This window comes from Equus quagga, chromosome 3 (genome assembly GCF_021613505.1).
Source record: "Equus quagga isolate Etosha38 chromosome 3, UCLA_HA_Equagga_1.0, whole genome shotgun sequence".
NCBI classification, from domain to species: Eukaryota; Metazoa; Chordata; class Mammalia; order Perissodactyla; family Equidae; genus Equus; species Equus quagga.
In genome coordinates, this window is record NC_060269.1 from 136,166,837 (window position 1) to 136,183,238 (window position 16,402).

General features: G+C 42.4%; 1 protein-coding gene across 1 annotated transcript in view; it reads left to right on the plus strand.

Annotated features, from left to right (window-relative positions):
* The first annotated feature begins 6,583 nt into the window (after positions 1 to 6,583).
* The window catches only part of DHX15 (DEAH-box helicase 15), a 54,478-nt gene continuing 44,659 nt past the window's right edge, over positions 6,584 to 16,402 (plus strand). Inside the window, exons 1-2 of the mRNA XM_046656293.1 lie at positions 6,584 to 6,820; positions 13,113 to 13,548. Coding sequence (XP_046512249.1) covers positions 6,750 to 6,820; positions 13,113 to 13,548 — 507 coding nt within the window. The 5' untranslated portion in view covers positions 6,584 to 6,749. The remainder of the gene's footprint in view (positions 6,821 to 13,112; positions 13,549 to 16,402) is intronic.

The window sequence follows — 16,402 nt, forward strand, 5'->3', positions numbered from 1 at the left end:
TGTCCTATATATATCTATTAGGTCCATCTGATCTAATTTTTCATTTAATTCTATAATTTCCTTGTTGATTTTCTGTCTGGATGATCTGTCCATTGGTGTTAATGGGGTGTTGAGGTACCCTACTATTATTGTATTGCTGTTGATGTCTCCTTTTAGTTTTGTTAATAGTTTCTTTACGAATTTTGGTGCTCCTGTGTTAGGTGTGTATATATTTATAACTGTTATCATCTTGGTGGAGCATCTCTTTTATCATTATATACTGCCCCTCTTTGTCTTTCTTTATCTGTTTTGCTTTGAAGTCTACTTTGTCTGATATAAGTATGGCAACACCTGCTTTCTTTTGTTCATTATTGGCTTGGAGTACTGTCTTCCATCCCTTCACTCTGAGTCTGTGTTTGTCTTTGGGGCTGAGGTGTGTTTCCTGGAGGCAGCATATTGTTGGATCTTGTTCTTTGATCCATCCTGCCACTCTGTGCCTTTTGATTGGAGAGATCAATCCATTCACGTTTAGTGTGATTATTGAAATGTGGGGGCCTACTGTTGCAATTTTATCACTTGTTTTCCGGTTCTTTTGCATTTTGTCCTGATGGAGAGCTGTTACTTTGTGTTATTGTCCTTCTGCTTATCTCCTTTGTTCTGGATTTTGTAACCCCTTTCCTTTTCTTGATTTTTCAGGAATGAGTTTCTTCCTGAGCAATTCTTGAAGAGGAGGTTTTATGGTGATGAACTCCCTTAACTTTTGTTTATCTGGGAAAGTTTTTATTTCTCCATCATATTTGAAGGTTATTTTTGCTGGGTAGAGTATTCTTGGCTGCAGGTTTTTGTCCTTCAGAGTTTTGAATATTTCATTCCAATCTCTTCTAGCCTGTAAAGTCTCTCCTGAGAAATCTGCTGATAGCCTTATGGGGTTTCCTTTGTAAGTTATTTTCTTCTGCCTGGCTGCCCTTAGAATTTTCTCTTTGTCATTGACTTTTGCTAGTTTCACTACTGTATGTCTTGGGGTTGGTCTTCTTGCGTTAATAAAGTTTGAAGATCTATTGGCTTCTGTGACATGAAGTTCCATCTCTCTTCCCAAGTTTGGAAAGTTCTCAGCTATTATTTCTTTGAACAGGCCTTCTGCCCCCTTCTCCTTCTCTTCTCCCTCTGGTATACCTATAATCCTTATGTTGCATCTCCTAATTGAGTCGGATAATTCTCAGAGAGTTTCTTCATTTCTTTTTAGTCTTAATTCTCTCTCCTCCTCTGCCTGCAGCATTTCTATATTCCTATCCTCCAAATTGCTAATTCTCTCCTCCATATTATCGACCCTACTGTTCAGAGAGTCCAGATTTTTCTTAATCTCCTCCATTGTGTTCTTCATCTCCAGTATTTCTAATTGGTTCTTCTTTATAGTGTCAAGCTCTTTTGTGACATAGCTCCTGAACTCATTGAGTTGTCTATCTGAATTCTCTTTTAGGTCGTTGAGTTTTTTCATAATGGCAGTTTTGAAATCATCGTCATTCAGGTTGTAGATTTCATTGTCTTTGGGATTGTTTTCTGGGTGCTTATCATTTTCCTTCTGTTCTGGAGATTTAATATATTTTTTCATACTGCTTGATGGCATGGATTTGTCTTCTCATAGACATCGAGTTTAGCTGCTGCTTCCACTTGTTGCGTCTGGTGTGTGTGTGGGGGGGCAGCTGTTTAGACTGCCCCAACCAGGAACCCTGTCAGCTGTTACTGACTGGGCCTGGACCCCTCCTCGTAGTCACAGTGGTCCTGTGGGGTCCCTCGTTGGTTGTGGGGGCAATCGCAAGGGGGCCTCAGGCTGCTGGTGCCTACTGCTGCAGTCCACCTAGATGCGCTCCCTCCTTGTGGTCTGCAGCAGTGTTGTAGGCTTTCCCATCAGCCAGGAGCAGGATCACCTATAATCTCCGATTTGTCCCTTACAGAGCCCACCAGATCACACTTGTCCACTATAGGTCCAAGCAGAGCTATGGGTAACTTCTGCAGTCTGTTGTTAACTCACCTGTGCTGCTTTTGCCCCAGGGCCTTCCTGCCTTGTGATCACCAGTCGGGATCTCTCCATTAGTGCTGTGCAGAGGCTTTTGCTGAGGCTGCTGTAAGAACCTGGAGATCCCCCCTGGGCTACGCAGCCATTTCACCAGAGCTCTACTCTGCCCCACTTCACTCTCACGGGATCTCTGGGAGCCCCTTGCCTTGTCTGGGACACGGCCAGAGTCCGTGAGCCTGGTGGTGGCTTGTAAGCTGCTGCCTTGTGGGGAATTCTGCTCTAGGGAGCTTCCTGGTGTTCTGAATGCTGGGCGGGGCCTCCCTGCCAATGGCAAGCAAAGGCCCTCCCTGCTGGGTGGGTGTGGGACCCTGGAGCGGACCCCGGGCCACAGAGCTGGGTGTTGGAGCTCCACCCAGTCCCCAAGTGTGTCCATGGGAAGTCTGGGCACCCCCTGCACCGACCTGTGTGCAGGAGACCGTGAGCCAAGTGGCAGCTTGCGGCCTGGAGCCGCCCCGGGGGATCTGCCCACCAGGAGCTTCCCTTTGTCCTGGATTCTGGGCGTGGCCTCCCTGCTAGTGGCGAGCAGAGGCTTTCCCTGCCAGGAAGATGTGGGACCCCAGAGCCTTCCCCCGTGCCACAGAGCCAGGCGCTGGAGCTCCAACCGTGTCCCCAAGCATGTCTATGGGAAGTCCGAGTGCCCCCTGCACCGAGCTGTGCGCCGGAGACCGTGAGCTCAGTGGCAGCTTGCGGTCTGGTGCCGTGCCGGGCCCGTCAGGAGCTTCTCTTTGTTCTGGCTTCTGGGTGGGGCCTCCCTGCTAATGGCGAGCAGAGGCCTTCCCTGCCAGTGGGTGTGGGACCCTGGGGATTTCCCCCTGGGCTTAGGTGTGATCGCCAGGGGCTTGGGTAGGGGTGTTGTCACCTGTTTCCACTGTGGCTCCGCTGGTGAGTGCACACTCCTGCCCTTGGTGTGTGGCGATGCTATGGGGGAGTCCACTGGAAGAGAGCCTCCTGCAGGAACTAGGCTGTCCGGGGGTCAGGGGTCGGGGGTCAGAGAGTTTTCACCTATTTCCACCTCCTCCCGGGGGGAAGTCCATCCACCTTCCAATGTGTAGTAGCACGAGACTTTTAGGTGTCTTGAGATGCTATCTGGATATCCTTTGTTAATTGGTGAATGTCCAATTAGTTGTAGATTCGACGGGGGAGAGACAAAGAAGACCTCTCACTCCGCCATCTTGCAATGTTTTTCATTCTTAAAGCAGGATTTCCATGCCAAATCACAGTGCCCACCACACTTTGTAACTATTTCTATCTATTAAATGGTAGAGTGGGAATAGGGTGATTAAAAGCAGTAGTGAAGATTCTTTTGAATTTGTAAGCATTTTTCAGCTGAAGAGAATTCAAAGAGTGAGATTGGCGGGTTGATCCTGGTCAAATCCTCATGAGTGATCACATCGTTTTCCCATTTAAATCTTTTTGATGTCTTATTTGCTCTTGGGAAGGACAAAGTCAACATCCTTAGCAGGACTCCTCAAGCTCTGCATGATATGGCCCCTTCTTGCATCTGAAGGATCATGTCTTCCTCATCTCATTGTACTCATATTGTTCTGTCTATGGATTGCACCTGACATTTTAAAGTTTCAGGGCCTTTGCATAGGCTGTTCCCTCTGCTTGGAATGCTTTTCTCCCTCTTTGCCTTGCTGATTTGTACTTAGTTTTTAGGTTTTTGTTTAAATGTCCCTTTCTCAGAGAGGTCACCCCTAACCTTCACTCTGAATCAGGGCCACTTGTCATATGCTCTCACAGTACCCATCCCTCTTAGATGGTCTTTTTAGCTCTTAGGAGAGTTGTAACAATACAGTTACTTAGGTGTTTATCTGTTTAATGCCTGTCTCTCTCCCTCTGATAAGTGTCATGAAGGCAGGAACTATGGCTATTTTGTTCTTTCCTCTCTCCCCAGCTCTTAACTCAATGCCTGGCATGGGGGTTTAATAAACACTTGTTGAGTGAATAAGTAAGTGAAGTAATTAAGGCATAGATAATAGTGACACATTGTAGTGGTTAATAGTGTTGCTCTGGAGTCAGATTGGGCTCCAATCCTCCAAATCCTGACTTGTCCATCAAGAGCTCTATTAAATGAGCCCTCCCCTTGGACAATGAGGAAACTTCAGTTATCAGTTCACATTGAGTTTATTAGAGTAGGGGAACTTATCCTCTATAACCAAACCCTAGGAGAAAAATGTGGAATAAGAACATCTATTTACCAGCAGCAGCACAGCATAGCACTTAAACACACAAACTATCTGAAATGAATCCCAGAACTGTCATCTTGGTGAGAATACTTGTTCTCTTTGCACATCAGTTTTCTCACCTGTAAACAAGTCTAACTCATAGCACCTTGCTCAAAGATGCCGTAAGAAACAAGCAGGTTAAAATATATAATAAACAGTGTCTTGTAGCCAGTACGTGTTTTACATATGTTTGCCATAATCATTATTGTTTATTAATTTAGGTTGGGAGTCACCTCTGGCTTGACACCTGGAGCTGGTTAGCCGCATAAGACATTCTCTCTATTTGAATAAATTCATGCCACAGACCAACTAACAGACCAGAGGGTTGTCTAGTAGACAAAGAGTAACAGTAAAGGAAATATTCTCTGGCAACATTTCTAGGAAGCTGGAGGGGACCTTGATGAATAGCTCTTCTCTGCCATAGGGACAGTTCAGCCTGAAAATCTAGCATGAGTCATCTAGACCCAGAACTCTGCCTCTCCTCCCAGGGAGTGTTAACATCCTGGCAGATTCTGGCCCTTGGTTCCTCTTGTTGTAGATTCCAGAAAGGGCACCATCCTTTGGTAAATATGGCCGTTCTTCAGTCATTCAGGTAACAGCTTTCTTTAGATATCCCCTAAGCCCAAGGAGGAAGTCTCATCACTTTGATTCCAGTCCTCCTTTACCAAGTGCCCTTGCTAATGCCTCTTAGGGTGGGGGCACTTCTGCAGGTAGAATTCTAACCTTTTCCTTCATTATTTCTCCAAAACTTTAGAGTACTTTACGGAAGCCCTCAGACCAGGAACCTGGAGACTTGGGATTGGCATAGAGTGAAATCTGGATTTTAGTTCTGACTTTGATGGGCTGTGTGAACTTGGGCATGACCTAGGGGCTCAGGTTTCCTCATATGTAAAATGATGCAGAAAGAGAAAACCAGCTGGAAATTCTTTTCCAGGTTTACAACTCAGTGATTATGCATCAGGATCTCTGACAAAAGTCAGTACACGTACTGTTAATGTACATTTAGGGTTGAAAGTTGTACTGAATTTTCTTTTTTCTTGACGAAGATTAGCCCTGAGCTAACTGCTGCCAATCCTCCTCTTTTTGCTGAGGAAGACTGGCCCTGAGCTAACATCCGTGCCCATTTTCCTCCAGTTTATTTGTGGGACACCTACCACAGCATGGCTTCCCAAGCGGTGCCATGTCCACACCGGGAACCAGACCAGCAAACCCGGGGCCAAGGAAGCGAACTTGCGAACTTAACCGTTGTGCCACCGGGCTGGCCCCTGTACTGAATATTTTATGTGAAGGTATTCACTTTTCTTTGCACTGACTTTGGAATGTGGCTTTGGTTAAAAAATAAAAACCCTCTTTATCAGTTGCAATATTAAAGTTGTATTTAATCTTAGCGACTGCAGTTCTGAGGATGCGATAAGACCCTGAACATGGTCTTCCTGGGCATCCAAACAGCCATTTCACCAACTACATAGATCACTGAGCTTGGGTTGGTCCATAGGTCTTTTTCTTGTGCATTTCTTCCGGGAATGCGTGCAACTGAGCAAGCAGATAAGTTCTAGGGGGAGAGATCTACAAAAGTCAAGAGTCATCTTACCCCCTCACTTTGCTATGGCTTTAGAGACAGCCCTAATGGCTGTGTGGCTTCTTAACCTCCCTCAGCCTCAGCGTCCACATTGCTGGGTTACTATAAGAATGAGGACAGAGGTAGGGTCAATGCCGTGAAAGCCTATAATAGGCACACAGAAAAAAAAAAGCTTTTTATAAACTTACTGTCAATTTTTTCTATTCCAGTAAAAACCTCAATGTTGAGCGCATGTTGTCCGTGTTGGGTAAAATAAGGGCAAAAAGGATTATGGCAAATCTCGAGATTTTTCTCACCTGTTTCTTCACTGTAATTGAGAGTGTCTGGTCAGTGGCTGAAAGTTCTAAGATCTGGAGTTACAAAACAGTTGGGTTCCAATCCTGGCTCAGTCCCTTATCAGCTGTATGATCTTGATTCGTTTCTCAACCTCTCTGGGTCTCAGATTCCCCTAAAGCCAGGGTAATACAGATGGATAGGACTTCCTAACCAGGGCTAGACTTTCTCGCCTTTCAATTTCCTATATCAGACGGGTGTGAGGCCATTAGGGCTCACCCCACGAAGCAGGCGCACAGACGGCAGAAAGCGCCCGCACCCGCCGGGCGGAAGGAGGGCGAGCCAAAGAGGCCACAGGCGGGGTTGGAGTTCCCTCCTCCGATGCGTGCGCGCGCACTACGCATGCACGCAGAGCACGCTGCGGAAGCGCGCGCGCAGGCCCAGCCCTCGACGCTGCCGCCATTTTAGCTCCTGGTTCCGGCCGCACGGTGTAAGCTGTTGTAGCGGGAGGGGTAGGGGTCCTCCAGAGTTAAGTAGCTGCCCGCGACTGCGCCCACACAGTCGTCAGCTTCTCTTTGTATCTTTCTTCACAACCGCCCGCTCGAAGAGTCCGAGGATGTCCAAGCGGCACCGGTTGGACCTGGGGGAGGATTACCCCTCCGGCAAGAAGCGTGCGGGGACCGATGGGTAAGCCAGGCCGGGGGCACGCGGCAGCGGCTCGGGCTTTGTTGGGGTCCCGGGGGGGAGCGGGCCAGGACCGGCCTGGACGAGCGGGCCCCGGAGCACGACCCTTTGTTCCCTCTGGGCTCGGCTGGCTGGCGGCGGGTCGTGGGGAGAGCGGCGCCACTCCGGACGTTCGGCTCGGCAAGGGCGCGGGATGTGTGGCGCGGCCGCCGCCCGGCCCAATCGGGAGGCGGGGAGAGGCCTGCCGTGGCCACGAGGCCGCCTCTTCCCCAGGCCGAACCGAGCAGGAGTCACTTCAAGGGGAGCGGGCGGGAGGGAACCGCGGACCGCGTGGCCTGGGTTCCCGGGTAAGGCCTGGAGCCGGGGAGCAGGGTGGGGGAGGGCGCGGCGGGAGTGTTCACTTCCAAGGGCACCAGGTACTCCTCGGCCCGAGGGGGAGAGGGCCCTGGAGGGCGGCTGCGAGCCCGGTACCGGAGAGCCGGAGGGCGGAAAGTGAGAGGCGCGCGTGGATCCTCGTGTAGGCTGGCATGGGGGTGGCGGGAATTTTCGGGGGAAGGGAGAGTCGAGGGCCTGCCAGGAGAAAGGAAAACGTGGAGGACACCTGATGGGCTGGAAGCTGCTGGTTTGGAGCCACCGAGTTTATAGATTGGCGGGAGAACGCGTGCCTCGGTCCATTCAAACACTTCAAAGACGATACTAGGCAAACTTCCGCTCTCTGCCTACGCTCCCGCCATCTCCTTTATTTCCTGCTTTGGCTAAAATAGTGGTTACTGAACATCTCTGGGATAGGCATTAGAAGGCATTCATTTTTTCCAATAAGTTCTCGTTTTTTTTTTTTTTTTTACAACCCCTCCCCCCGGCCCACCTTCATAAGCAGCTTTTGAAACACGATCCTTTTCAAAACCGTTTTTAGTAGTTATGGCAAAATAGCGCCCGTGGGGGAGGTTGTTTGGGAGTTGAAATACTTACACAGACTCGTGGTGTTTCCGATTCCTTTCCCTTAGCGTTTCCTTAAAGGTACAGGGGAATTTAACAATTGGCTTTAGCAGTTGCGTGAAAATCATTTCTTCTCCGGTGTGTGTTTTCATTCCTGAGGTACAGTTTATTTGGATAAGTCAGGCAAAAACACAAAAGTCTGAATATCTAAATGCTTTGCATAATGTTATCATTTTATTGTGTGTTGTACGCGTACAGAATCACTGTGTCGAGTCATCTGTGTAACTTTATGAATTTCTCTTCACCCGAAGTCTTTCTTTTGGATTGATTTCCAGGTATCTGTTCAGTGTTAGTGGAGTATAAGTCAGGATAGGATGTACTTTTTAATACTTTCTCGTGTAGCGAGTATGGAAAGCAGCAGTATGTAACATTTTAATCTTGTAAGGTTTTTTAGTTTACAATGTTAGACGTTAGTTTTCTCTCTTTTAGGCTGCCTCCTCTCCCTCCCCAAAACTTTAGCTCATTTGAGCTACACGTCACAGACTCGTTGGAGCTGGAAATGACTTAGAAATGGAGACCCAGAGTTGTTAAGTTGGCTTGCGCAAACTTACGCGGTTTACAGCTGGGTCTAGAACCTTGATCTTTTCATTTTCACTCTTAGCCTCTTGCTTTTTCCATTACAGCACATAGTCCATGACTGTAGTTAAGAGTCATTACAGCCTATTTTAATGACATTCATAATGGGTTGTTAAAGTAGGGAACACTTGGTTCTCGGTTCCTGTGAAGCAAAAATAAATTGCTTGTCATCTGGCTAAGATGCAACTGATGTCTCTCACAAGAGTTCAGATTGGAACAAAATATACTGGGAGGGAATGAATTTACTTACTCGTAAATGTGTGTATGTGCACCACTTAATTGCTTTTTAGAGATTAGTGGTCCCATAATATGTATATGGGGTTGCTCCCTATCTCTTGCAAAACAGATATCCTGAGTAAAAATGTGGACTTTTTAGGTCTATGACGGTGACCTTATGATTCTCTTGGATGTTATATGGCATCTATCTGTAAGTGAAGGAGAGTTCATCTTTGGAATAAAGCCTAAGTTCTGAGGTTCTGGAGGGAAGTTTCTGTATTCGTTTCTGTGTCACTTGAATGTCATTTCTCTTAGAACTGATTTTCTTTAGCACTGGGTTTACAATGTTTGTTAGTGCTTGTGTTTTTTTCCCTTCATATTTGATAATTTAAAAAGTCACTTTTGCTGACTGCCATGCAGTCTTGCAGATTTTTTTTTTAAGCCCTGCTAGTTAGCAGGTAATTTTTTTCTTAGAGAGTAGGCTTGTCAGTCTTTTGAACTCCACTGCCAAACACGGGTGTCCTGTTTCTGCGATACTGAGAGGGGAAGGTAATTCATTGGGAGATTTCACTCAATATGGCTTTATTTATTCCTGATACGTTTTAATTTGGGAGTCAGGCAGGGAAGTAAAAGGTTTCTGTTACATAATGACTATATTCCTTTTTCCATCCTCCCACAAAAATTTCTGTATAAAATTATTACCAAAAAGACAATTTACTAGCGAAGTATGGAAAAAACTTTCAAAATATACTGTGCTCCCAGAAGTGTTCTAGGTGCTTTATATATATAAGCACATTTTCACGACATTCTTGTGATGTAGGTGATGTTATGTAACTTGCCCTAGGGAACACACGAAATGTCCATACACAAAGATGAAAAGGCAAAAAATTCCCTGAAATCTTTATCCCTATCCTTAATCCCTTGAGGAACATTTTTTTAGATCTCTGCATATTTATTTATTCACAAATGTGAACAATAATAATTACTATCAGTGGATATTTCAATGTGCTTTCATTTTTATTCACTCAGAAATATGTCAAACTATAGAATAGATGTACATTACCCTTTTCATTGGCTGCATTGTATTCCACCCTGTAAAGGGGTATCATAACTTATTTAACCAATATTCTGTTCATTGATGTTTGGGTAGTTTCCCAGTTTTAGTTGTTTTGTAAGTGAAAAGTGTGATGCACATCTTTATATGTACATATTTGCACACTTATATCCTTAGAAGTTCCTGCAAGCGAGATTGCCAGATAAAAAGCAATGTTTATTTAAAATATTCTGATTTTGATGACCAGTTTACATCTTGATTAGTAGTATCTTGTTCCTGTTATTCCATGTAGAATTTTAATAGTGTTTTAAATTTTAAAAGAACCCACTTTAATGATCGGCAATATTGGGCATTTACTGTGTTCCAGGGACTACTTTAAGCACATTACATATAGTAACTCATTTAATGCTTGCAGTACCCCGCAAGACATATGAATAGCCACATTTTATAGAGGAGGAAAGAAATAACTGGTCATATAGTTAGCTTGAGTGCTGAGCCAGGATTGAGCCAGAGTACAGAACCATGTGCTTAACAACTGTGTCATCTTGCATCTCTCTCTCCCAGTGTTGTGGCTAAGTGATTATAAAGCACTGCTTTGGTAATCAGGTGTTTTTTTTAGGCATTATACCTCAATTAGTAAATCTTTTTAACAAACTTCTTTATAATAAAAGTACTTGTTTAAGAAAGAAAACATGCATATGCACAGTAGTCTGTCTGTATTTATAAAGTAGTGGGTTTGAGCCCCCCTTAACTGACCTTTAATTTTTAATCTTCCCTTCTTCCATTAAAGGTAGATAGTTTGAATCATAGGCAACATTTCGAGGTGATTGAATTTGCCTTCTGTGTCCTGCCTGTTGTTTTCTTATTTTAAGCTAAGAGACTATTTCATTAATACTTTTACGCTTTGCAGAGTAGCAAATTGAGGCATATGTCCTACTAGTGGTTACACAACTGTTATTGATGTTAGTGCTCCTTTTACTCTTACATCACAGTCACCCCCTTTGTTGGTTAGCAGCTCATCATTGTCCTCAGAATGTATTTTATGCCTCTTATGCTGAAATTATTTTTGGTAATGAAGTTTCTGATGAAGCGGGTCCTTGAAAAACAAGTTGGTTAGTGTAAGTATTACTGTAACAAAGCAAAATGGTATATGATTTACTTTGTTCATCACTCTCCATTCTCCATATTTTGTTACTCTTGAAAGGTTAGGTCCGTATGTTAAGTACCTGGTACTGTGCTAGAAATGTAGAAGTTCATTAAACTTTGTTGTCTGAACCCCCACCCCCACCCCCTGCCTGCCACAGTAGAGTGAGAACTAGAAATGTGAGTCCTTTTTATTTAGACCAGATGTTTTTTAAGGGTTCTTTTATGTTCCATGATCTTTAAGGTGTTTCATCTTTGAACCATTTGTGCCTACAGTAATTGTCACTTTGCTCGGCACGTTTCTACGTACCGTGTTATAAACTGTTTCTAATTCACGTTTTGGGGCAGTATACATTTTTAATTAATGAGAACCTTCGACCAGAGGCGGAATAAGAGAGGCAAAGAAAGGATGGTTGACGGCATATTTCAAAGATAAGCCAGGAAGGTTTAGTTTTGAATTGTGAAAGCTAATCTTGTATGTTTATTAGGTTATCCTTTGGGTTCTTTTTCTCTTTGATTTACTTTGTCTTTATGGCAGATGGGATGAGAGGCTTCAGTCTTAGCTTGTATGTCCTGTGATTCCATAGAATGTGAACATTGGGATGGGAGAAGGGAGAATCACTTTTCATGTATTTTGTATATACATACATGAAAAGTGATTATATATTTATGAGAAGAATATATATATGAAAAGTGTATGTGTGTAATAAGACTTTTCTCTCATCTTTAAGTAAATTCCTATGGAATAGAATTATACACTTTGGGAAGGACAAGATCAAATATAATTGATCACCTTACCATTTCTGTAATTGAGGAACCATTGCCAGCTCATGCTGGGGTTTTGCCTTTTAGCTGTATTCTACCAAGGAGAGTTACTGTTGCCCAGCTGATGTGCTGTTAGAGAGAATGACTGGTTTTTCCTACTCGGCTACTGATAACTGGGGCATGGGAAATTTGGATGTCGTGTGTGTTATGAATAAGGAACAGTGACATATTTAGTGGCTTGTGTCATAGCTCCATGTTCCCTCACTATTTCAAATCTGGATCCAAACATCTTGTCGCAAGTTTGTCTGCTATAGGACTTGGTCTGAAGTAAACTGGACTAGTAGAATGAATAAGTATAGATAGATTATTTAAAATTACTATTCAATTAGAGATCATCTCTAGTAACTGGAAGTAGATATTAGAATTGACTATTTAAAATTGATATAAGTTTAATATAGTGATCACCTGGATAATTTAAATATTTTAAATGACTTAATAGTATTCAGTGACACTTGTTTTTAATTGGCTGTATTTCACTTTATGATTGCCTAAAGTGTACATAGGTTTAACAAAGTACTTCAATGTTTACTATTGTTATTAAAGCTATCATGCAAGAGTAAACAATGGAAACAAAAGAATAAAAAGTGTTTTAGTTACAGTTTTTCTTATCATAGAGCAGTATATGCTAATTGAACAAAATTGAGAAAGTGTTGGAAAATGTAACTTAAGAAAACAAACTCGGCCAGCCCGGTGACGCAGCAGTTAAGTTCGCACTTCTCGGCGGCCTGGGATTTGCTGGTTCGGATTCCGGGTGCGGACATGGCACCACTTGGCAAAAGCCATGCTGTGGCAGGCATCCCATGTATAAAATAGAGGAAGATGGGCATGGATGTTAGCTCAGGGCCAGTCTTCATCAACAAAAAGAGGAAGATTGGCAGTAGTTAGCTCAGGGTTGATCTTCCTCAAAAAAAAAAAAAAAGAAAGAAAACAAACTCACCTAAAATCCTTGAACTCATATTTATATTTGTATTATTGTAGCTAATGTGAGGTGCAGTTTTCTTTGTGTCCAGTAGCAGTGTTTTTACTAAATTTTGATTATACTTTGAGTGCAAAAAATACCTTTCATATAACTTGAAGGAGAATCTGGGAAAGATTGTGATGCTGTCCTCTTGGCCTGATTTGACCCTACCTTTTCGCCACCTGCACTCAGTCTTTAACTTTTAATGTCTAAGTAGGAAGGGATTTTACCTGCAGAAGTCTTAGTTCTTGTGTTATCTTAGCTGATGGCTAAAGGTTGTGGAAAGAGACTGTCCCCTAACAGAATTTGAGGCTTCATCAAGGAAGGGAAAGATGTTTATGGGTGAGACATGGCAAATCCTTAATTTTAAATTCTTTTTCATTATTTCTGATACTTAATATAATTCATCGAGTTTTGTATCAGTTTATTCATTTGGTTGTTGGACATTTATTTTCTTTGTGACTGTAACACTGCCATGAACATTTTGCATAAAGTTCAGAATCTGAATTCTAAATTTTTATTTTTAGGAAGGATCGAGATCGTGACCGGGATCGTGAAGATCGATCTAAAGATCGAGACCGAGAACGTGATAGAGGAGATAGAGAACGGGAGAGGGAGAAAGAAAAAGAGAAGGAATTGCGAGCTTCTACAAATGCTATGCTTATCAGTGCTGGATTACCACCTCTAAAAGCTTCTCATTCAGCTCACTCAACCCACTCGGCACATTCAACACATTCAACACATTCTGCTCATTCAACACACACTGGACATGCAGGACACACATCACTTCCACAGTGCATTAATCCATTTACCAACTTACCCCATACTCCTCGATACTATGATATTCTAAAGAAGCGGCTTCAGCTCCCTGTTTGGGAATACAAGGATAGGTTTACAGATATCCTAGTTAGACATCAGTCCTTTGTACTGGTTGGTGAGACTGGGTCTGGTAAAACAACACAGGTGAGTTATTGTATACCATGGTACATATTTTATTAATGTTTAAGTTTACTAAATGTTGCTTAATTTGATCCTGGTGATCGTTGCCATTGTTTCGTAGAACATCTTAAAGAATATCTGCTTTGATCTTTAGTACTTCTAAGTGATTTAGAGAGTAGGAATACTGTAGGGAGTACATATCTTCCTGAGTCTGTATGGGGAAATAGCAGTGCTGTTTTTTCCAGTTTTATTACGGTAAGTATGGCAGGGTGGTCCTCTCTCGCTCACTTTGACTCCGGGGTAGTATAGATTTAGGGGTACAAAATTTGTTTTCCGGTGCTTGGATGGAGAGATGTGAACTATTGGAGTGGTTTTTGTCATTCTTGTTCGTTTCTTTGTTTTGCTTTTTTGATTTTTTTGCATTTGTTTTGAACCATGTGAATATTATCTTTCCTTATAAAGTTGAAAGAGCTTAAAGGCTTATAGTAAAATCTCTTTATCCCTGATCTCCATCCATCTAGTTACACCCTATACACACACACACACACACACACACACAGAACTAAATGTTCGTGTCTCGTTAGTAGTATATTTAGGATATTTTTCAAACATGGATGAGCCATTATTTACTAGGTGCTTGTTATAGATATCTAGGCTGCTTCTAATGGTTGTTTTGCATACGCAAGTATGTCTGTAGGGTAAATTCTTAGAAATAGACGTTCCCGGGTCAGAATTGTTTGTAATCATGATATACACAGCAAATAGCCTTCCACAGGGAACATAATCAGTTTACCCTTCCATGAGCAGGTATGAGAGCATATGTGGGAAACCATTAGAATCTACTGTGAACTTAAATTTTTACAAATCTGATAGATGAAAAATGGTACTTCAGTGTAATTTTTAGTTTGCATTTTCTTGTTATGAGTGAGGTTAACCATATTTTCATGTGCTTGAGCCTGACCCATCAGTTAAAAATTTCATAGAGATTACAAAAGTAGCAGTCCCTGGCCATTGTAGGAAAATTTGGAAAATTCAGGAAACTGTTGAAGTGAATTTAATGATTACTCATCTTACTGTGCAGAAATAGTATATTGTTTCACCTGTGGGCCTGTTGTCCATGTTTATGTACCTATGATACATGTTTATAATTGAGCGAACTGCATATACAAGTTATCCTTTTTTTTAAGTTACGTACCCTTTTTTTGTTACTTATGCTACAAGTCTATAAATTTGAATATTTCATGGAGACATTTTGAAGGCTACAATAGCAACCAAAATAATAAACTTTTGTTAGAGACTGAGCCTTAGTACAACTTTTAGTGAGGGAAAACTTAGTGTTAATGTAGGAACTTAAACTGTTGGTTTATCATCATCTTATGGAAATTTAGAGAATTAAATACATGAAAAGATATAACTCTAAATTTCTTAATATCATAGTATTTTTAATATTTCAAATAGTTTGTCCAGTTTGTGTAATATTAACAGCACCCATTTAATTAGCAGTTGGGGAAAGCCAGGCACTGTGTACTTGTATTATGTATTATCTCATTGAAGTTTTTTAACAACCTTGCAAGGAAGTTGCTAATCACCATTTTACTAATGAGCAAAATGAGGCTTAGATTTAATGAGAATCTTAGAGAGGTTTAGTGGGTTGCCTTAGGTTACATAGTTATGGATTTAATTGGGCTCAGTATTTAAAACTTTGTTCTTTTGTTTCATAGCCCAAGTTAGATATATTTCATACTGCTATTCTGTGGTTGTATATGGTTAACCTTATTTCAGAGATGAGTTTATTTAGTAGCACTTAGTGTAGAAGAAGGTCAAGTCACCTCAAAATAAGAGGCTCGTGATTGCTTGGATTAATATTTCGCCTTTCTTTTTTTGGATACTTAAAATACTTGGATACTTAGGATTGCTGAGCATTTCGGGGATTTAAAGGGAAACGGAACAGTTTAAATAGTGAATTTCGCTCAAATGCTTTTTGGCAGACTCTTACTAAACTTTGACTCAAAACCATTAACAGTAGTTAGCCATATTTTTGCTTATCTTTTTGTGCCTGTCAGAAAATGAAATCCCCCAAGTAAAATCTAAAGTAATGACTTTAATTTTTTTTTTCTTAAGATTGGCACCTGAGCTAACAACTGTTGCCAATCTTCTTTTTTTTTTCCTCCCCAAATCCCCCCAGTACACAGTTGTATATTTTAGTTGTGGGTCCTTGTAGTTGTGGGATGGGGGACGCCGCCTCAGCATGGCCTAACGAGCGGTGCCATGTCGGCGCCCAGGATCTGAACCCTGAGCCAGCGAAGCGGAGCATGCGAACCCAGCCACTCGACCACGGGGCCGGCCCCCTAATGACTTTAATTTTTGACTGAGACTCAGTAAATATATTTTACGTTGCAACTTGGTATGCATGTGCTTACACGCATATGTGAGAAACTGAAACTAGTTCAGCCAAAAGGGACAGACAGCGTGAGCAAGGGCACAAATTTTGGAGAAGGGAAAGCATTGTATGTCCTGACCAGAGTAAAGGGTGTGTATGAAGAGTTAGGTAGGATGGGTGAGGCTGGAACAGCAGGTCTTTAATACAGACCTTTCTAATTAGATTGGGGAGTCATCAGAGCTTTTTAATTGGAGGGGAATGACAAAGAATTTTTACAGAAATGTCCTGTCTAGTGAGAATGTTGATGACAGACTAGGTGGGAGGTTGTAACAAAAGTTTGACTCTGTAGGGTGGTAAAAAGGATAAAGGATAGATTGGAGTTATGATGTTATTATAACTGAGTAAGGGACATGGGGAGGAATTAAGTATTTCAAGGAAGGTGAGAAATGGTTTGGGTTTTGAACTTGTCGAATTTGAGATACCAATAAAATATTTATT